Below are 23,308 nucleotides of genomic sequence, written 5' to 3'. Positions count from 1 at the left end.
ACCTTATGAATGCATTCTTGCAATTTTTGCATAATTTGCTTCCGCTCATTTTGTTTTAACATAATGCATGATTTAGAAACTTTGGTTTTCTAAATTTTTTGTTTCATACTAAAGTAACTATCATATTATGCATAAATTTTGCACCTTGTTAGGATTGTTTCTTTTTGAGTAAAGTGCAAAGATATTGTTTACTTGTTCTTTGTTGTTTTCTTTTCTCAGGATCTTGGAGATAGGACAAAGGGAAGTACCCTGGATGGTTCAGGAAATGGGTTCATCATTTGAAAACAATTGGAGGAAGGCTATTTCAAGTTTCATTACATCCTTGCCGAAGCCTCTTGGAGTCGCCGAAGCCTTGTGGAGTTTTGCCCTTTTTTCAATCTTTTCGTTTCCCTGCAAAGCTTGAGGGGGGGGTGTTAAAATGTACCCATCAATTGTTGTAATTAGATATATTTTATATATATATATATATATATATAAGATGATACATATACATATATGGTATATATGTATATGTATCCTCCTATTTATATATATAAAATATATATTTTCCTTTTGTTTAGCCATAGGGGTATTTTAGTCTTTTCCTCTGTTTTACGCACATTCACTTTATGAATGTGATAGTAATTTATTTTATTTTTCTTTTTCTTTTATTTTTTATTTCTTTTTTCTCAAGTACCAAAAGGTACCTTGGGGGGCCCACTCAAATAGACGTTGGGCCCCTTCCAACGGTCACATTTGTGACCGTTGGAGGGGCTCCAACGTCTATGAGTGGAGCCCCTCCAAGGCTCCTTTTTGTTGTTATAAATAGGGGCTCTCCCCTTTGTATTTCTTACTTCTTGAGGGAGCTTATGCTCCATTGTAATGGGGTTTTTACCCCTTGTCCATTGTTTCTTCAATGATATGCAACTTATGACTTTATGTCATATTTTTCCCTTTTTATGGGTTTTATGGGTTAGCACATTATGTGCTTGTGTTGTTTCCCTTTAATGGGTATATTTGCACTTCACGTGCATAAGTATGGGTCCATTATTGAACCCAATGTATTCCAACTCACTTTCTAACAGAGTTGATATACCTGGGCTGAACACGAGGAGAGATAGCAGGGGATAAACGCAGGTATAGCAGTGGCTGTGCACAAGTATTGTGGGTTTAGGTGTAGTAGTTGCCGAAGATGGAAGTGATGTTGTGGGTATGTTGAAGACGCAGTGGTAGCAAGAAGCTACTATGAAAGTGGTGACATGCTGTGAACATGTGTATGGGGATAGCAGAAAATGCCTTTGCACAGCAACAAGGCATACATCTATACATCATACCAAATGTCTGGTTTCACATTTAGCCTAAATAGGTGATTTCAAGTCAGCAAAAAGCAAGGATTTCATGCTTAAACAGAATCCTGATTCTTGAATCAGATAAAGCATGGACGAAGGCAAGGAGACTTACATAGGCAAGTCGATTTTAACATGGTTGAATTTTAGCAGAAAAGGGAGCAGGTGGACAGCAGGTGATGAATATGTAGAGGTGTGAATGGTGTAGGGGTGCAGCTGGAAATATTGCAGCATAAATGCAACTCTACAGGGTATTGTGAAAGTGATTATATATGGGTGATGGTGCTGGGTGCAAGTGAAGATACACTGCTGCATTGAAGGCAACATGTATAGTAGTAGGTGGTGTAATTGCATGCGGGCAATAACATTTTCAAGGATATCAATCACTTCATCATCCACAACATCCAAATTAGAATCATGATCTAATATCTTCTCTGAATCTAGCATGCCTTTATCCAAATCAGAAAGCTCTTGAATGTTTCCAGTAGATCAATGTATTGCAGTTGTCTTTGTATCAGATGTGGCATAATGGTCATGATGATGTTTAAAACCATCATCACTTGAATCAGTATTACCAAAAGAACTAGAACATTTTGTTGTATCTTCAGTTGGGGAGCTGACAATGTTGAAGAGATAGCATGGTGCTGATGCACATGGAGTGATGTGCATAGGGAAAGGGGATGAATGCTATAACCCAACATTATAGTAAATGGGATGCTGCAAGATGGTGCTGTGAGAAAGACCCCAGCAAGTGCATGTAGTGCTGATGGTGCTGCAGTTGTAGCTGCGATGTACAGGGTATAAGTGATGATGCAGAAGGTGTAGATGATACTAAACTCACAATCATGAAATAAGCACCCGATTATGAGTTTCCTTTTCTGAGACAATTAAGACTACACTATTACAATCAGAATTTTAATAAAGTATCTATGCTAAAATACTAAGTTTGACCAAATAAGTCCAATGAAGATCTATGCAACTTTGATGATGGGTTGTATTAGCCATATTAAAGGCTTGATGCCAATGATCCACTACTTTCGCCATTGCAAGATTGCTGAAAATTAGCACCTGCTACACCTACTTCAAATTCTATCACCTGAACTGGTGCTCTCTCTCCAAATTTCAAGAGGTAAGCGGTCTCATAACAGGTTGGAGCTGCAAAATGAATTGAACATCTAGATATGCATCGCATAAGTAACACCATATTAAGAGGTCACTGTAACTAAACACCAGACAATGTCCACTATGTTGATGATGCTCAAACATGTGCTTGTTGACAAACCAACTGCAGAAGACATCCTTACAACTAAGGCACAACCAATTTTCAGATGGATTATCACACCTAAAATAACAATGATCCATCTAGAGCAAGAAGAATGGGGGGATGGATCGATGATGATACTGTAATTGAAATGCAAGTGTAAAAAAATGCACAACATCAATGATCTATACTGCTAGCAACTATAGGAATATTAATGAAAAATGGGTCCTAATGCCCAGTAAACTTTGGCTTGAGACAAATGAACAATTATATGCATACTAACGATGAAACATGATTTCAGAAACAACAAAATATCCTTAACGAAATCAATCAGAACGTTAAAAATAAAATGAAGATAATGTAACCCAAGAATACAGAAAATATGTATTGAGCATAACAGGGAAAGTGTTGTAAATATGCAAAACAAAGATGGAATGGGTATCGATGACGTGAAAGTATCAAGATGAGACTTTTTTCCTGATGTTTCACTCCTGAGGATATTTATGTACCTTCACGTGAATAAGTGGATTCAATTAGTTAGTGTATTCAATTAGTTAGTCCTTGCATGAGTGTTTCCTGAGGATATCAAGATGAGACTTAGTGTATTTCATTGTTTCAAGATGAGACTCTTTTTTTGTATAAACTCCAAATTACTAAAACTGCATTTTTACTCTATTTGGTTTTGAATGTACAGAGTTTTAAATTTGTTGTGTAAAGGAAAGGTTTTACAAGTAATGCATGCAAGGTCCGTTGACTTGTTATTTCAAAAACACCATTTTTCTGCTGAATTACTATTTAAAACATTGATAAAAGAATGATTATAAAGCTTTCAAACTTTTCATAAAAAGTTACAAGTCCAAGATTTTGAGGACGTTACAGTGTGTTTGGTAGTGTGTGTGTTTATGTGTGTGCATAGTTTTGCATGTGATGCATCTTTTTTAATAGAGTATTTTTTAGATATATTTTCAGTAAAAACATTTATGCAAACTGTGTATCAAATCATAAAAACCGATTCACACTAGTGGTGAAGTTCGGGTCAAACTCAGGAAACGGGATAAGTACTTTTATACCCCACACAGAACTACTTTTGTTGCCTTGAAAATAAAAATTAATTAACTAAATAAAAGAATGAGTGTTGTCCTCTACGGAGGACTTACAAAGAATAATTAAATGTTTTTATTACAGACCCAATGAATTAAATAAATAAAATAAAATAAATCTTAATCTAAAAATAAAAGAAAAGGTCTTTAGTGATTTGAGCTTTTAGTCCCTTCCTTGGTAGTTCTTGTTTCTTCAATTGCTTATTGTGAAGGGTCCTCTTGAGGGGCTCTCTGAAGGGCCTGAAGGGTCTTTTGAGGGGACCTCAGAGGGCTCTTCTTGGGGTACTTTTGAGGGCTCACCACACGTCTGAACGCTCTCCTATAAAAATAAAATACAAAACATAAAAATATGAAAGAAAACTACATAGAAATCACAGGTTAGTATGACGAAAAATCACAAAACATGAATTGAACTAACCTAACATGTCAAACTACACTAGAAGACAAAATAACATAACTAACTATTAACTAATCAAGAACTAAGTTATGAAACTACTGAAAGACAAATTAGTAAAACAAACTAACTAATTAACAAGAACAATTTATGAAACTAAGAAACAACTAAACTAATGAATTACCAAAATAAAAGTGAATAGTATCTAACATGAAATACACTAACTAATTGAATCCACACTAATGACTTGAAACAATCAAACAACCTCTAACAACTTAATCAAGAAAACGTAAATACAATACTTAAGTGGACTAAGACAGTTTAATCTTTCTAATTCTATGAAAACATTAAGACACTACGAATAGAACAAGCTAAAGGAAACTAGCTTATGCAAATCAATACTACTTATGGCTGAACAAGAATAATTAAATCTAACTAACTATTGCATTAACCTATCATGACATATACTAACTAGACCTTACTATATGCACTATTGTTAACGTCAGATATATGCTAAGAAAACTATATATGCACCCAGCTCTACGTCACACATGACTGATCAAATTTTGCATGAATGCTTTTAATCTCACGTTACGCCCACTGATCAAAATACTTAGGATCATGATCAGACGGTCACATTGGTCATGATCTTGCAAACTGACTCCAATGTGAATGCAAAGTTTGTGTGATCCGATGCATATGCAGTTCGAAAATTGCCCAAACAACCATGCAGGCTGCGAGTCGGGTGTAGTGGATCACACAACGATGTGCGGTGCAGCCGTATGCTTTTTGATGAAAACAAACCAACATGTACCATTGCCTTAACACGATTACAATAACATCTATGAATTTTTTTTCAATGAATAAAAAGAAATCGGCTGTCCTAGATGCTACGAATGCACTATGATTAAATGATGCTATGTTATGATAATGATAAAAGAAAATATCAATGAGGATACATGCAATGAGCCTAAATGCTATGGAGATGTTGAGAAGAAGAAGATGGCCTTTCCATTGCAATCACACGAACCTCCAATCTCTCCAATGATGGGGGCAAGAAGAACCGCGATGACGAGGTTTATAGGCAAGAACAAGAAAGAAAGAAGAATGGGGAAGAAAACTGGCTTGAGAAGAGAACAAGGGGAAGAAGAGGAAGAGAAAGAGATAGAGAGGAGAGAGAGAGAGGGGGGCGCAGATCTCAAGAGGGAAAAACATCTCCCCCTCTCTAATTTTTTTTTATAGTTGCTAATTAGGTTTTTAGCAAATCTTTCAAAAAGAGTCCGAAAAGTTTTCAATATTTCAAAAGCCAAAAAGGCTCAGTTTACTCAAATTACATTTTTGATAAAAACCATGAAAACCTTCACAAACAAGCATTTTTAAGCGTTTATCTTACATATGCATGAAAATGTATGAAATTTTGCATAAAAAGTATGCATGGTCAAATTCTCCCATGCTTATCATTTGCTAGTCCTTGAGTAAACTGGCCTTACAAAAACAAACTAACTAAAAAAAAAAAACCTAACTCACTTTCGTAGTAATCACGATTACATTTAACACATGAAACAAGACCTTTAAGCCTCTGGGTTACCCCAGTGGATGAGTAAGGTCTCATGAGGGTTTGTAGTGATGCTACCCATAAACATCTCTTTCATGTATGCATAAAGATTTCAATTTAAGAAACATTAGGTAGTTAAGGAGTTTGTTTTCATGAATATTTCATGCCATTAAACTTTCAAAACATAATTAGAGACTTTTACATGCCACCATGGAGTAAAACCTTTTCTTTTATTTTTCTAAATATCATAATTATTTATGCTTTATTCTCAAAAAATCAAATATATACATGTTATTATTTATTTCTCCTCACTTATATATTTTCTGCATAGGTTTTCTCAGTACTTATTCCTAAGCAATAAACTTTTTCTTTTCTTTATTTTTCTTTTTCAGATTTTTTATTTTTCCACACTTTTTCTAACTTTTTGTTGAGCACTATATCAAATTTTCAGTTTTTGTGACCCATGTAACGAGCTTTGGGCTGGTGGCTCTCAAACCAGATGACTTTAGGGCACTAGGTGTAAACTCCTCTTAGGCTCTACTTGCTCGAACAAAATAGACCATAGATATTAACTTAGCAAAGAAGTGATTTCCTTCGTTATCCTTTTCGTCATGAGAATCAAACACTTCAACTTGTGTTTGAGCCCAGCTACTGGGAAATACAAAGATATCAAACAACTAAACATATGCTCTTTTTCACTTTTTGAGCTCTTATTTTCAATATTTTTTATTTTCTTAGTTTTCAAAAATAAAATTGTGCATATTCATGCTTATGATTCAAAATAAAGTCTAACATGCATCTATCATCATTTCTTTAAAATCCACATAAATAATCATATTTTTCTAGATCAGTGTCGATTTTTTTTTTTGTGGGGCATAAAAATTCTCTAAAAACATTAGATTATGTAAAGCATTTATATAAGGTCAAACTCATTCCTTAAAAACCCATTTTTTATGAGTTTTTATCCATGTGCAAGTACAAAGACAAAAAAAGATTTGGGTGTGCAAACTACACCCCTCCATACTTGAATGACACTGTCCTCAGTGGCACTCTCCCATGCTTGCATGAAACTATATGAATGTGCATGAGAAACAAAAGAAATAGGAAGAAAATAGTAGAAGTCACCTGATCTGCACTGTGGAATCTTACCTGATGTTGCATTGTACTGGCTCTATGGAGATTTCATGTGTCTCAATGCTTATAACTCATAAAAATGTACAAAATGCAATGCATACATGATCTAACATTTATGCTCATGAACAAAGAAATTGACAGAAAAACAATAAAACTACTAATATTACAACACTAATATGGGTTGCCTTCCATAGAGCGCTAAACTTTACGTCTTCAGCCAGACAGATCTCTGGTGACCCTTCATCGTCCATAAGATCAATGAACACAAAGTCATGCTTAATTGGGAGATCTGAAGAAAATGGTTTCATCTATGACCCTGCCCACAACATTTCCTCCAACTCTACCCCTCTCGACCTTGCAATGACTCTCTAACATGCTAAGAACGAGCTTAGTCTCCACGTGAAGACTATTCTCGCAAGATGGCGAGCCATAAACCGAATCTCTACCTATACAATCATCCAACTGTAGATCGGATTGCTTCCATTGAACGTCAATCACATGGAAGCATCCGTTATTTCCTATTGCTCTCATGGCAACATAAAAAATGTTTATGCGCAAACGCTTATTGCCAAAAGAAACATCCATTTCCCTAGTACAACAATCAATACGAGCATTGACAGTGGCCAAGAATGGTTTGCCAAGAATGATGGAGGTATGGTGAGTGACATCAATGCTCTCTATGTCCAAAATAAGAAAATTAATAGAGAAATAAAATTCCTTGACCTTGACTAACACATCTTCCAAGATTCCCTAAAGAAGCTTGGTAGACATGTCGGCCAACTGTAAGATGGTCATCGTGGGCTTTAAATCCCCAATCCCAATAGTGTCATAAAGGGCACCCAACAGTATATTCACACTTACCCCTAGATCGAGCAAGACACGCTCAATAGTGATGTCACCTATGACACACAAAATAATGGGAGTCCCTAGGTCCTTGAGCTTTGGTGGGGTTTGGTGTTGTAACATCGCAATCAGCTGCTCAACCAAATAAATCTTCTTCGGCACATGGGACCTCAACTTCCTCTTTTGGTACACATTTGCATTTCAGCTTTGATTTTGCGAATACGCCAACATTGGGTTATAGTCCCACATACCACGCAATTCTGTTACACGAGTGGGTGCATCGAGAGCATTTGGTTTACGCTCGTCGATGATGGTGTATCTTGTTATCACTATTGACGCAGACTCGAGCCTGCTAATGCAGACTCAGACCTGCTATCATATTTCTCGACGCTGACAGGTAGCAAAATGGGCCTAGCATGATGGGATGCTCGTCTACTACCGTTGTCTCTGCGCTTTGGTTGCCAGTGATTTGGGTGCCGCTCCCCCTCTACTGTTCATTTTCCAAACAACAGGGGAAGATATGGCCTCCCCCATTCACAGAAACGACTTTCGTCAAGAAGGAAGGGGGGAGACGATTAACATTGTCATCATCGACATTTGGCATTTTTTTCCACCAGTGAAATCACCACTGCTGGTGGTTGCCTGACATTCGGAAAGACTTTTTGGTGATGTGTGGTTTACAGAGCTCCTTACTGTTTTGCCGGCACTAGTGAGGTAGACACGCCAGCGGCAATAAGTCACCATGGCATCGCCTTTACCAGCGGATTCACTGGATCCATGTGGTTGGCGGCCTTGCCGTTTGGTCGCCAGTGGAGACAACCATCCCTGGCAGTAGATTTAAAAAAAAAAAGGTTTTTGAAATGGTTACTTGTTGGTGGCTTTTCGTCGAAGAGGTGAGGGGCTAAAAGTAGCCAGCGGCCTCGCCAACTACTTTGTGCCCTCGCCGGATTCTCGTCAGACGGTTGTGCTGGCAGAAACCCTGCATATGTCACTCTCTTTTTCATGGGGTTTCTGCCATGGGATGCTACAGGGAGGTGTGTAGGCAGTTATTAGCCGTCGTCTTCACCAGAATCGCTGCCTGTCAAAAGCCTTCATCGATTTTTATAGGTAGCACCACCATAGCCGGACCACTGAGTTGGCCGAAACCCCAAAACCCTCGTTGGATGGGTTTTCTTTCAAAGGGGTTCCGGCCATGGACAGTTGTTGGGGAGCCGGCGATGGCTTCTGTCGCTTGGCGTCACAGTTTCATTGACGGTTTTGCTGCCACTGAGAGAGAGGCGAGAGGGCATTTGCCCTTTCGGTTTATGAGAAACCGAGTCAGAATTTTATTAATGTAGGTTTTGCATATGTGTGTGATGGTTTGTATCGATTAAAAACAAAATTCTAAATTCAAGAATCTCATTTTGTTGAAAACACATTGATTGACAATAAACATGATCTAAAAGAAGATCAATCCTACTTGCTTTGGCATTGAAGGTTAGGATATATCTCGAAGGAGAGAGACCAAAGACTTGTGAAAGAAAGAATCCTTGGATCCCTTGATTTCACGGATATAGAGTCGTGTGTTGATTGCATAAAGGCTAAGCAGTCTAACACATATAAGAAAGATGTCAAACACAATAATAGAAAGTTGGAGATAGTGTATATGGATGTTTGCGACCTTTTTTCACCGTGTTATACAGGTGAAAAGTATTTGGTCACCTTTATAGAACTCATGATATATGTATCTCTACTTATTATTTAAAAAATCAGAAGTCTTTTAGGTTTTTAAGGACTTCAAAAAAGTAGATAAACAAACCGATGAAGTTATTAAGGTTTTCAGGTTTGAAAGATGTGACAAATATTATGATCGTTTCACTGAGACGAGACAAAAGGAAGGTCCATTAACACAGTTTCTAAAAGACAAAGACATTGTACCTCAGTATACCATGCCTGGTAATGCTTACCAGAATGGTGTAACTGAAATAAGAAACTGTATGCTTAAAGAAATGGTTCGAGCGATGTTGAATCACTCAAACCTTCCTTTAACTTTGTAGGGTGAAGCTCTTAGGACAACACTGCATATTTTGAATAAGGTTCCTACGAAGGCTATTCAGAAGACTCCTTATGAGTTATGGATAGGTAAGAAACCTTCTCTATCATATATGCATATATGGGGATGTCCAACAGAAGCTAAATTGTATAACCCACATATAAAAGCATTTGATCCTAGGATGACTAGTAGTTTTTTCATTGGTTATCCAGAAAGATCAAAGGACTTTTAGTTTTATTGTTCATCTCATACACCATAGATAGTGGAAACAGATAAAGCAAGGTTTCTTGAAAATGATTTTATTGGGATCGATGCATCTCAAAAAATTGATTTTGAGAAAATATAGGATTCAAGTTTCATACCTGTGAAGGATAAAGACCCAATTTTTTCTGTCATTGTCCCTTTCGATAATGTCAGGGAAAGTCCGATCAGTGAATATCAATCCCAAATAGAGCAAGTTGTTAAAGAGGATATACAACAACAACAAGATACATAAGTTCATTTTGAACCACCTGTAGCACCTGTATGGAGGTCTACGAGAACTAGAAAATCTACTATCCATCCGGACTATGTGGTGTATTTGTAAGAGTCCAATAATTTCATAGATATTGATGATGATCCCTTCACCTTTACAAAAGCCATTGAAAGTGAAAGATCAATACATTGAATCAATGCCATGAAAGAAGAGCTTGACTCTATGACAAAGAACCAAGTGTGTGATCTAGTACCTCGACCTAATGGAGTTAGACCTGTTGGTTATAAGTATGTCTATAAGACAAAAACAGACTATAAAGGTTAAGTGGAGATGTACAAGGCTAGGCTTGTTGCAAAAGGTTTCCCATAGATAGAGGGCATTGATTATAATGAGACTTTTTTCGTGTCTCAACTAAGAAATTGTTGAAGATAATCATGACTCTCATAGATTATTTTGATCTAGAGCTATATCAAATGGATGTAAAAACTGCCTTCCTAAATGAGGATCTGAAAGAGGAGGTATTTTTGCAACAACCTCCTAGTTTCAGTGCAGATGACTCGAATCATTTAGTTTGCAAATTAAAGAAGTCAATTTATGGACTTAAACAAGCCTTCCGCCAGTGATATAAAAAGTTCAATCAGGTAATTATTAACTTTGGATTCGCCTATCATTTGGGTCACCAGCCCAATCAGCATTTGTATAACCAACAACATTCAAATCTGCATTTTGTTTCATCAAAATTTCTTTTCCCATTGTTCCTTTTAGGTATTTGAGAATTCTGTAAGCAGCATCAAGATGTAGTTCTTTAGGGTCATGCATGAATTGACTTATCAAGTTGACTGCAAATGTTATATCTGGCCGAGTAACCGTGAGATAAATGAGACACCAACCAATCTTTGGAATTCACCAATGTCGGCTACTGGTTTTCCATCATCTATCCTCAACTTGCTGCTGGAATCTACAGGGGTGTCTACAGGTTTGGCGCCAAGCATCCCTGTATCCTAAAGAAGGTCAAAAATATACTTTCTTTGGCAGATAAAGATTCCTTTACTTGAGTGAGCAACCTCTAAACCGAGGAAGTACCTGAGAGTTCCTAGGTCTTTTATCTCGAATTTATGATGAAGTCTCCTTTTGACTTGTTCAATCAAGGCTTCATCATTTCCTGTCATGATTATATCATCAACATATATGAGAATAATGGCAGTTTTAGATCCCTGAATAGACACAAACATGGAATAATCAGCAAAACTTCTTTTAAAACCCATCTCACATAGAGCTCTGCTTAACTTAGCGAACCAGGCTCGAGGAGATTGCTTCAGCCCATAAAGTGCCTTTTTTAATTTGCACGCTACCTTTTCCTGGTCTTGGACCTGATATCCTGGAGGCAATTCCATATATATTTCCTCCTCAAGATCTCCGTGGAGAAAGGCATTTTTAACATCAGATTGGAACATTCTCCAGTTCTTATTTGCGGCTATTGATAAAAGAATTCTTATAGAATTCATTTTAGCTACGGGAGCAAATGTTTCATTATAGTCTATTCCTTCTATTTGAGTGTAACCTTTTGCAACCAATCTGGCTTTATACCTTTCAATGGTACCATCACTGTTGTACTTGATCTTATAGATCCAACGACATCCGACAAGTTTTTTTCCTTCAGGGCGATTGACGATTTCCCAAGTACCATTTTTTTTTAGAGCCTGAATTTCTTCTTCCATAGCTTTTCTCCACTCTGGGTCGAGATTGGCTTCTTGAAACGTGTTGGGTTCACGGTGAACATAAACACTTAAAGCATAGGAGATATAAGATGATGAGAGGCCTTTAAGGGAGAGATAATTTTGGATGGGGTGTGCTATAGAGTGGTTGAAGATGAAGCCAAATATGTATAAAAGTCATTCAACCACTCAGAAAGTCTGGAAATGTGACTCTCTTATTTGGTTAGAGAGAATAACAATATTAAAGGACCAATAGAATGAGTTAGAGACCAGCCTATTAATAAAGGTAATCTTAACATGCTAAAGTACTGAAAATGAATTATATTGTAGTACATGAAAATATGATATTTCATAAAGAGGTATTCATCTCCATGACTCATATGATTCATTCTTGTGATATATGATAGCATGCGAACCCGCATGAAGAATTAAGTCGAGATAACAGTATAAACCTTGATTTAATACCATTTTAGTGTCAATGGGTCAAGTGGGAGAATGTTGGATATTTCGAGTCTGGGTCCAACCCATACGGTGACCCTGTTTGACACTATGTTTGTGGGCTGCTAGTGGATAGTTATTGGGGTGGTGGTTATGTGAATGTGGACAGTTACTCGGCTGGGCCTAGCAAGCTCGACATGCTTGGCAGGCCTGGCCAACTGAACTCGGTTCAGTTGGGCCTAACAGGCCCATCAGCACGTGGTCAGGCCTGGCCAGCCAAGCCGAGCTCAGCTGGTCTGCTAACCAGACCATACTAAAGACATTATTTTTTTTTTCAGTTTCAAAATATTGTCTTTTTTTTTCTTTGTTGACAGCATGCCAACACCAACCCAGTCGAGTGGCTGGGCCTGACAAGGCCTTGTTCTACCCCCTGCCAAGCCATGTAAACCTCCAACATAAAAAAAATACAGGTTAAAGATGCATGCATATGAAAATCTAAAATCAAGTATGCAAGCATTTACAACATCATATCTCAAACATGCTTATACAGGTCTTTTGCATCCATATTTTTACATGGACCTTAAAAGAGAATGAACATACAACTTAATACATTGCTTTAATATAAATCAAGAACACAATTTCTAGTTTAACATGGAAATAAGCTTGCACCAAAATTGTTCTATCGACACACAAATCACAATACATGTTTTCTTTTAAAAACATTAGCACACCAAATCGGCAGCTCATCATATATATATATATATATACACACACGTATTTCTTTGTATTCCAAGATAAATTTTGAAAAGGTGAAAATACATTAATTTTAATAATGAATCTTAGAGTAAATATTCAGATTTATTATTTTCTCATGAACTTTCACTAAAATCTTGCATGGAATACAAATCCATGCTCTTTTTCTCATTCAAAACAAGAGAAAAACTCATACCTTATACGTAAATCGAAGAAAAACTAAGAACGGATGGATGAAAACACCGGACGACTGGAGATAAGTGGATCTTCTTGCTTGATCTTCTTCTTCTCCCGCCTTCCTTCTCCTCTTTTCCTCTCTTCCTCTCTTTCCCTCTATTTTTTATCATTATATAGACCTACTAGGGGGTGACCCCCCCCCCCCCCAATCTTCGGTCCCTTCTAGATAGGCTAGAGAGAAAGCTTTTCCTTTTTTAGACTCTCACTCACACTTTCTTAATATTTTAAAATTCCTTTCTTTATTGACTTTTCAAAGTTTCTATTTTCTTAAAAGTCTTTCGTAAACCTTCTTTAGCCTTTCTTAAGTCCATTAATAACTCTACTAAGGAATCCTAATTAGTTTCTAAAAAATAAAATTCAGAATTAATTTAAATTAATTATTTAATTAAAATTAATTAATTAATTAAAATTAATAATTAAATATCTAGAAACTTTCACAGGGTATCTTATCTCTCTAAGAGTCTTTTTAAGTCTAAATTAACTTTAATTTAAATATAAAAGTAAATTTAAAGCTGGATTTTTGTTGGGCATGGGTTTTAGATCTGGATCCAGATCCAAGATCTAAATTCATATTTAAAATCTAATTGGATCCTAGGTTGGACAAATTTTAGATTAATATTCGTCTTGGATAGAGTCCAGATCCGAATCAAAAGCATTTGATCCTGTCCGATCCAAATCCAGACCCAACCCGTTGAGGCAGTCCTTTTTTGAAAAATTATGATTTTCAGGCCAACCGTAGGCCGAATTCAGAAAAATAAAATATTGTTACACTCAGAATTTTGAGACGCATCCAATGATATATAACTTAAGGTTAAAAAATAAAAAAAATTCTCATGTTTTAAGTGGCTTGTTTAGGCCTTCTCGATGAGAGCTGGGGCAAACCCAGACTCAAAAGCATCGGCCTAAAATCTAGAATCTACCGATTTTTATTCTAAATTTTTGAAAAAACTCAAAATGACTAAGCGTGAAAATACGCGATATTACACTTAGTGGGTGCGTGCACAAACCTAGTGGTGTGGCTTGGCATGGTCTTTCCCAAGCTTTAATCTTTTTGGTTGGTTGTCCTAGTCAGCAAAATCAACTAGAGGAGCAATCCCCATGTTCTAGGACAAATAAACTTTGATATCATGTCCTGGCCAACCTAAATGTGTAACCCATTTAACTCAGGTTCAGTTACACGGTTTAGTCTAGTGTAATATAGAGTTGCTATGACAGACTAGGATATGGGGAAATGCTCATTTCGAGTTATGCTCCTACATAGAACTTTAAGGCTATTAAGGAGCTATTTGTTTCCTGTTTGTGATTATTTTTGGTGCTTTAGTATAATGTATATTACCTCTAAATCCTACCTTTTTCAACTTAGGTTTTTGGCAGACACCTTTAAACTCTTAATTGTAGCTTTGTTCACTTAATTTTCTGAATGTCACATTATCACTGAATTGCAATGCAGGAATTCTCAGTAGATCCTGTGGACAAATACGTTCCCCAGGATTTTGTGACAGAGGAAGGATTCTACTTCTCTAATCCAGTACGGCATTATCTTGATGGGTCATTTGGGCTCGGCTGGTTCATCTGTAAATCATCTGTGCATAACGTTTTTGGTAAATTTCATTATCTTCCTGATCGTTCAATTATAGATCAAAGCTGTGGATCACATTTAGGTTTAGATCACATAGATTCATCAATGTGGAATGAGTTAGAGGAAACTTGAGGTGACTCATGCTATGTACCTGTTTGATACACCCAAGTTCTGTCATGGTGGGACACAATGAGGTGGGCTAGCTTTCTGGGTATGTATTGAGGCAGAATTTCCCAAGACAAGTCTAACAGAGCGAGTTTCCTGATTCACTTTGAACTTTGAAATCTTTCATCAGTAGAGAGGAAAACAAGTTCATTGAAAAAATTCTCCCTGTTTCCGAGATGCAGGCCAATGGTAACGAGTTTCACCCATTTGTGGAGGGATTCCCACTTTTTTTCAAGATTCATTCGCCGAAGATTTTTGCGGGTTACGCTCCCCACCCAAGAACACGCCTCCCACATAGATAGCACACATGCTTCGTGCAAAGATCATCATGTGCATATTTTGAATTCTTTTTCATCATGCCAACCTTAAAAATTGCACATTTCTGGTCCAGTTTCATACAGAAAAATGGGCGTGTGAAGAGAAAATATAAAATCCCATCTTACGGATAAAACTGTACTTTGGACAAATTCATAGAATTGGGACTTTTGAATTTAGACTTTTCCCATGTTGAAGTTAAATGTTCATGTTAGCTTGGATGGATCTAGTCAGGTTCTACTAGACAAATATCAGGTTGTGAGAGTTTTTTTTTCTTTGGGGGCGTTTCTTACACTCCCATTCAAGGGAAGCCTTTCCTTTTTGAAAGAGCCATTCTGGAAGGAAAGCCCTTTCCCATGGGGGGGAGGTATGAGTCCATTTTGACAGAAAAGCTGCTTTTTTTCAGTTATGTAGGTTCCATCATATATTTTTCATAGACGTGTTTCACCGTAGGAAAGATGCCCCATTTCTTATGAATGAAAAGCTCTTTCATAGGAAAAGGCCACCCAATTTACACATGAAAAGGGGGGTTTACACATGAAACCCTCCATTTAAGTGTGCAGGTGAAACAAACATGCCAACTCCATTTTCCTGTAGGACCCACAGTCGTCATGAGTTTCTTTTCACATTGACCATGCATTTAAAACTCATAAACACCATCACCGTGTGAATGAATTTACATATGCATTTTTTTCACACAGAGCATGACCTTCCTGTCATGGGATGCCTTTCCCATGGAGTCTTATTGGTGAGAATGAAACAAACGACCCCTAAGTGTGCATTTGTTATACATGCTGGAAACATGAGGCACATCAAAAGGAAACAGCAGAAAGGTCTCCACATGCAGAAAAGTGTTCATCAGCTCCGAGATGTGATATGGTTCCAAAGGATGAACTGGATATGGACAGTGGGAAGGTGCGAACACAGGTATCTTGTAAAACCCTCCATTCTGGGTGAAAAGGGGCAGGCCCCATAAGCTCTTTCCTGCCTGCTGTTTGTTTCAGCCTAGGTGGGAAAGAACGTCCCTTTCATACGAAAGGGACCTTTCACATGAAAGAGGGCGTAAAACAATGTCCCCTTAATGATAGGAGGATGCACAACAAATTAACATCTTCAACCTGTAAATGTTTTCAGCCCTAGATGTTATACTAATTGAATGCCACACAAAACAGGGCATCTGAGAGCTCAGTCAGTCTGGTGAGGTGACTTTTTTCAACAAATCGTTTGGAATATGAAAACTTATATTAAAGTAAAATACTTTTGAAAAAAACTCAATTACAAATCCAATTGAATCGGTTCTTGGGTTCACATTATAATGATTCTTGAATCTGAAACTCATTGTTCCTATATCCTAACTTATTTCCCCATAGAAAAATATCATATATATATATATATATATATATATATATATACATTTTTTACCCCGTTTTGTAAAATTAAAACCAAATTACATATTGTTTGCCGATTTTTTTTTGTCTTGTTATTTTATGTCCTTTTTTCTCAGCCATCTTTTTGAATGTGAGACCTTTCAAATAACGTTTCCAGTATTTAACGATTTTTGTCATTTCACATATTGCCAACTATGGTCCAATGAGATAGCTGAATGGTTAGGTCACACTATCATAACAAGATAACTATTGTTTGGGATTCGTGGGTTCGAATCCCACGAGGTTTATTTCCAAAACTTACCTATCAGAAAAAGGGAAGAAGGAAAAAGCTCAAGATATGCACAACTTTTCCTTGTCAGCTGGCGAACTAATGCATCAAACAGCATATCTGTTTACACCAGAGGACTAAATTCTTTCATGGTTTTTGTTCACAACATCAAGGACGCATTGGTAATGCGGTATTTAACCCGCCAAAATATGGAAGGGCAGGGTGAAAGTTTTACCACATTTGTTACGCGGTCCGCATCGAAAACGGGTGGAAAACCATCAAACACGCCCTAAGAGTATGCTGTAGGATGTAGCATCCACTAATGCTTTTGGCTTTAACCAGCACCATATTACTTTGCACCTCTCAGTGAAAATCTAAAGATTAACAAAGAGCTTACTTTCAAAATCTAATTCCATGCCTATAAAAATCCAAAATAACTAAAACCATGAACCCAAGCTGATTGCAGATGCTGTAGCATTTCTTGCAATACCCAACTGACACTGGAATCACTCCCTCCAACCCCCCCACACACACACAGGTGCAGTGCACACAAAATTTACATTCAGTACAGCTTCATTCAAATAAATATTTCTGGAGGGAGATATGATATTCACATTTGCTAATTTTCTCCCTCGTTTAAGATAGCCAGTATACTCTGCACACTCCCACACTTGCCACAGATGTCTTTTTCTGGCTCTATGTTCTTTTTGAGGCATGTTTTGTTAAGTGCAACTTGAGACTATCCCTTATTTCTGTCTCTGATTGCTAAGTTTATCTTTACATGGAATACATTGTCTAAGCACATGAATGATGAAAAAATACCTTCAACCATGACCTCTATTGTTGTCGTCTGTCCTATTTTTCCTCTGAGTATCATCTGTTGCAGTCATCTAGTTAGTTCTACTTGGATTTTTGTGAACCTGTGTTTATGTAGAAACCTAATGTTTTCCATCACAAAAGATGAGCAGTTTAACCAAAAGGTACACTGAGGAAATAGATGTGAGATTTTTTTCCGATTATTTTCGAACACTGAAAGCAACGGTCTGAGTGGGTCAATTTGGGATGAGTTCCTCCTGGATTTTGTAACACTTGATTTTGAATCAGGTCTGCAAGTGAGACCTACTTCAGCTACCATTAGCATTCACCAAATCAATTCTAAGTTTCCATAATTGTGAATCACATCTATAGTCTAATTCACATTCTGTAACGACCCAATGATCCATGGGCGTGCATGCATATGAGAGAGAGAGAGAGCTCAAAACTCTTATGATAAAGCCAGAAAAGCAAAAGCTGAGAGAAAAGCAATGACCTGCTCTTAGGCAACATACCATTAACAGGTCTTGTTTGCACAGGCTATCAACAAACTGAGCTTCGAACTTGCCTAAATGTGAGGTTTATTCGCACTCCCAACGCATTGGCGCGCTTAGGCACTGAATGCAACCAATCACGCTGTGTGTATCCCCTCATCACCAACAAAGATCCATGCTTTAGCATGAAGGAATGCCGGTCTTTTGACCCTCCTGTTGGCAATTATACAAGAAACAGTGTTTAAGAAAAGACAAGCATGCAAGTGTTGGAAAGAAACACAGACTCAACAATCTGGTAAACTACAGCCAATCAAAACTCAATTGACTGAGCCATGGACTTGGATGATGGTCTGGGGTCCAAGCAGTGAGCCACCCACCATGCACCAACTGCACCATCTTTCTAGTTCTTGAAGATTGTGCTGAAGGTATGACACTATCATGGATCTGACATAAAAAATAACCACTCCAAATACAGTTTTCAATTCCTGTCTAAGTTTTCTAGTTGCTAGGCAGCTTAGTCAGGTTAATGCATTTAATACTATGGCCAATTCAGATTCAACTGACCCAACTCCAAAGTCAGCCAGTTGGATGATGAGTGAGAAAATGATCAAATCCACTTATCCTAAGGGGGTGTTTGACTGTATCCATTTATCTAGATAAACAGGACATTATGCTCTAAAATAGAGCATATCAATTTATCCAGTTTATCTTGATAAGTGGTGCATCCAAAGAGAAAGTTCTAATTGGTAATTTAGATCTTGCATGCAGTATATATTTGTACCTTTGGATGATCTGTTTGGCCTCTTCTTCAGCAGGAATTCCCGTTCACGTCCAAATGAAACAGAAGCGATCTCTGGGGTCGGACCATACAACTTCTCATCGTCTGTGTGCCAGGCCACATAGTCAGACCCAGTGTTGTATCTGTTCAGTAGCAGGCTATTAAATCTACTCCCAGGAAGAGCTTCATGGACCTGTTGATGCATGCAATTCAAACAAACAGTAGAGGTAAATGTTCAAGAAGAAGAGGAATGAGCTTACTCAATGAACCAATAAATAATAGCAAGCAAATGCCTTTACCATAAGAACCGAATATTAGCCTCAATTCCAAAAGTAGAACTGGACAACTAATGGAAAGAACAAACAAAGGCCTTAGAGATTAAGATTAATATTAGAAGATTGTGGCAAATAGTGACAATGTGTAGGCCATACACTCACACAACCAGTCTATGTACTCTTCCTCCACTTTTATACTGAAACATGCAGTAGAGATAAAGGAAAATAGTAATGAAAGATCGAGTGAAGGCCAAATATATTCAACAAAAACCTGAGATGCAAGGGACAAAAAAAGAAACAGTTGTACAGATAAAGAAGAGGAATACTTGATGGCTGTTGAAATATAAATTTGTTATTTGGGGTGCATTTCCCTTCTTGCTGAAATCTCTTTGGGGATCCAGAAAGTTCCTTTCCTGGTCTTAGATATGATTCCCGTGGTTTATCCATATTGCTAATACTCTCCAAAGAGTCACAGAAACATGGAAACTCAATTGTCCTAAGGTAACCAACAATCACAATCAACATTTTAGTTAAAAAGATTCCAAATAAATTTCAGCATGTCAACTTTTCATGCAACAAATGGATACCTCATCCAACACACGTAAATTGAATAGGAGCATTACTTGGATGATTGGTTTCTCTGAATACTGCCAGGGTCCTATGCTAGGAAGCTATGTCACACGGATACTCCATTTTGACTCCTGTTCTGGATCCCCTTGTATATTAGTTACATTGATAACTTCATAAAAATGGCCATATCCCCATATCTTCAGCCGTATCCATGTGACATAACTAGGAAGTGTTACATGAGTCAGCTAAAAAAGAATGAGAGAACTAAAATTTCCAAGATTTTCTTAAAAGAACAGTTAACACTGCCAATCCTTCTGTGGAAATAACACCACATGACCTCATCAGCAAAACAGTGCCATTGCTTTTGAAGCAGAGATGATAAGCTCATCCACAGTGTGTCATTAGTTGAGGAACAATTCTATCTGCAATTATGATATGCCCTCAACATGATCAAACAGGCCATGTTGAGCATGCTTGGAGATACAAAGATCAATTTTTATAAATTCTGGGGTGCTAATAAGCAAACCACAATAATTCAATCAGAGATTCAGCTCGCAGACTCTTTGGCCAATGAAGGTGAATGGTCTGTTCGGCCACAAAGCAGTTTGCCTTCAGCCGTTTGCACAATTTTTTTCTTGTGTCCTCTGGTTCTTCTTGCTGTTTTCTTTCCTTCCACACTCCACAGGTATGTGCTACTGTGTAATTGCTGTCACAGTTAAGGAAGTTCCTCCATGCTTCAAAAAGTAAGCATATAAAATGCATATATGTAGTGTTACAATAAAGCGAAAAAAATCTGAGAACTGAGAAAGTAGTAACACCAAAAGCAACTACTGGAGCCATGAAGAAAGCAACAAAAGTAGCAAACTCAGGGGTGCATTTGAATGGTGGAAGAAATATTCCTGTGGATTATTACTTCCGCTTTTTGGTGTGGGCCCTGCATCCCAATCAAACACAGACCTCCCATTTTGCACTTGTTTTATACCATTATCCTCAAAAGTGAGGATAAATACTTGGACCCCAGGAAGTCTGACTATTTATCTCGGATAAATGGATGAAGAGATAAACGGTTGCTGACCATTTATCCCTGCTGTCAAATGCACCCTAGAGTAGGACATAGTTTTGAAGACACATTATTAAGGGTGATACAATTCTAACTAACAGGAATGGCGACACTGAGAAATTAATAATCTTTGCCACCACAAAATTTTCAATCGTTCTTAACATTTTCAAGAAGCATCCAGATGCTATCTCCATCTACATCACATGCATATGGCTGCTGATATGGGGATACAGCCATTTTTATGAAGTTTTCAATGACTATAAGGGGGTATGATACGGGAACCAAACTGGAGGATCCATGTGACATACATTCTCCATCCACAGAAACAGCAAGTTCAGTTATTACAGATCAACCATTTCATTCTTGTCTTTAGCAGTCAAGGTCTTCCATCCATAATTCAATAGAAAATGAACTTATATCCGCACAATTATGTATTGGTTGCAGCTTGCTTACCGCCTCCAGTATGTCCTTCAATGGGGGAAATTCATCCCATGAATGCACAACAGGTTGGTAGCCGCTGTACTTTAGTTCTGGCAATCCTTCACTGGCAATATAGCATGTATCTCTGGGCTGCATTGAAGCAGTGGTGTGACAGTTAAGTGCCAAGTTTCACAGGGATATATTAAAAACTTGCAGCCATAAAGATGAAAGCAAAATTAACATTCTTTAGTTTTAATAGCGATTATCTACATGTTCTACATATGACATTCAAGCTTAAATAAATCTCGACAACGAGATCAATCTATATGGAGTTGCACGAAGTGATAAAAACAGCATTGAAATTTGAAAAAAGAAAAGTTCCACCGGTTATTTGCCAAAATTATTGCATAGAGTTTCTATTACGATGTCAGAAACTGATGAAAAATAGTTTGTTGGTCCGCATATTTAGATTATCACCAGATTGAACTTCTACACCGAATCAAGCAAAAATCCGAGTACTGGAACATAAAACAAGAAATTATACATAGATCATTTAAGAATTAAAAACAATAACTAGAGTTATATTCCCATTAATTGACAGACCCTCTCTTTAATTCCAACTAATCGCTAATGGCCACTATCAAAGAATCCAATAACAACCACCCAACTTTCTTTTCCTAAAATGGCAATGAAATTAATGGAAATAAAAGAAAAAAGGAATTCTAATTAATTCCATCAGAAACTAAACTTCAAATTTCAACAATAGCTTCTCGAAATCAATACCTTATGGGTACACTCATTGGAAGTATCACGAAGAACCTCTGGAAAAAAAGGGCAAATCTCAACCTCAAACCCAGAGAAGATACAAAAAGCTCCAATACGATATTTTCATGAAAACCATCTTCATAAAAACGAATAATTTCGTCGAGACGATGAAAATTAGAACAGAAAAAGTCCAAGAAAACCAGGAAAAAAGAGAAATTTCGTACCTGGGTAACAGCGCGGCCATAGACGTGAATGGTAGGTCGAATCCAGGGAATTGCCTCGTCCAGATACTTCAACCAATCCCATGATTGTTGTGATGGGAAGAATTTCGGGAAATGGATTACCTCGCTCCCATTGCCGATATCGAGAGTGGTTCTGCTCTTCTCTTTCTCTCTTCCAGGCTTCATTTTATCTCCCATGGATTCGGTTCCACTGGAAAGAGGTAACGGCCTTGTGTTGCGTCGTTTTGATTCTAATTTCGAATATAAGCGGGTCGGATTCGGTTCGGATGTAACTGTTATTGAATCCAACTAGTCGTGGTATCAAATCTAGGGATGTCAATGAATCGGATAAAGATTTGATCCGATATCCGACCTAGTTCGATTTGGTTTAGTTGGGTTTGATAAACCCAAATCATATCCGATTATAATTGGGCACCGATATGGTTTTGAACTTTTTAATCCTGAATCTGACAAATATCCTAATTTGATGGATATCCAAATCCGGTTAAATGTAAAAATGTGGATCTGGTATAAGTTTTTCACCATCAGAATCCAAATCCGAATAGCCATATCTGATTAGTAGAATATAATATCGGTCGTATCCCGAATCCAAACCGTTTACATCCCTAATTAAATCACTCATTGGAATCAAATGTAAGCCGATCGGATATATAGCTATTGTTGAATCCAGCCTAGTCGGATATTTGTCTGATCTGATTTAAAAACGAATGAAAACAGCTAATGCTGAATCGATTAGGCTAAACCTGAAATAATTAAGAAAAAATCAATTGTGGTTCTGACCTACAATACCATTTGATGGTGCGATAGGAACAAAACGTTTAAAAGGTCAAATTTTCATGAAAAATTAAAAGGTTTCATATTTCTCCTCTTTGTTGGCAAAATATCAGAAAAAATTCATTTACAAGATAAAAACT

General features: G+C 37.3%; 1 protein-coding gene across 2 annotated transcripts; it reads right to left on the bottom strand.

The window, feature by feature from the left end:
* Positions 1–3,713: 3,713 nt before the first annotated feature.
* On the bottom strand, positions 3,714–22,589 carry ALKBH2 (oxidoreductase, 2OG-Fe(II) oxygenase family protein). Of its 2 annotated transcripts, XM_090007413.1 has the most exons (5): positions 22,377–22,589; positions 21,421–21,537; positions 19,066–19,255; positions 18,306–18,497; positions 3,714–4,005 (listed from the first exon to the last, which is right to left on the bottom strand). In XM_090007413.1, exons 1-4 carry the CDS (start codon positions 22,569–22,571, stop codon positions 18,334–18,336), a joined length of 666 nt encoding a protein of 221 aa, XP_089863539.1. In that variant the 5' UTR covers positions 22,572–22,589; the 3' UTR covers positions 3,714–4,005; positions 18,306–18,333. The 2 variants fall into 2 exon arrangements, with proteins under 2 accessions (XP_089863539.1, XP_089863538.1); XM_090007412.1 differs by lacking the exon at positions 3,714–4,005 and having other exon boundaries at positions 18,229–18,497.
* Positions 22,590–23,308: the final 719 nt, after the last annotated feature.

This window comes from Nuphar pumila, chromosome 5 (assembly GCF_984573655.1).
Source record: "Nuphar pumila chromosome 5, dmNupPumi1.hap1.1, whole genome shotgun sequence".
Taxonomy (NCBI): Eukaryota; Viridiplantae; Streptophyta; class Magnoliopsida; order Nymphaeales; family Nymphaeaceae; genus Nuphar; species Nuphar pumila.
This window is presented reverse-complemented; position numbering and strand designations above follow the sequence as displayed.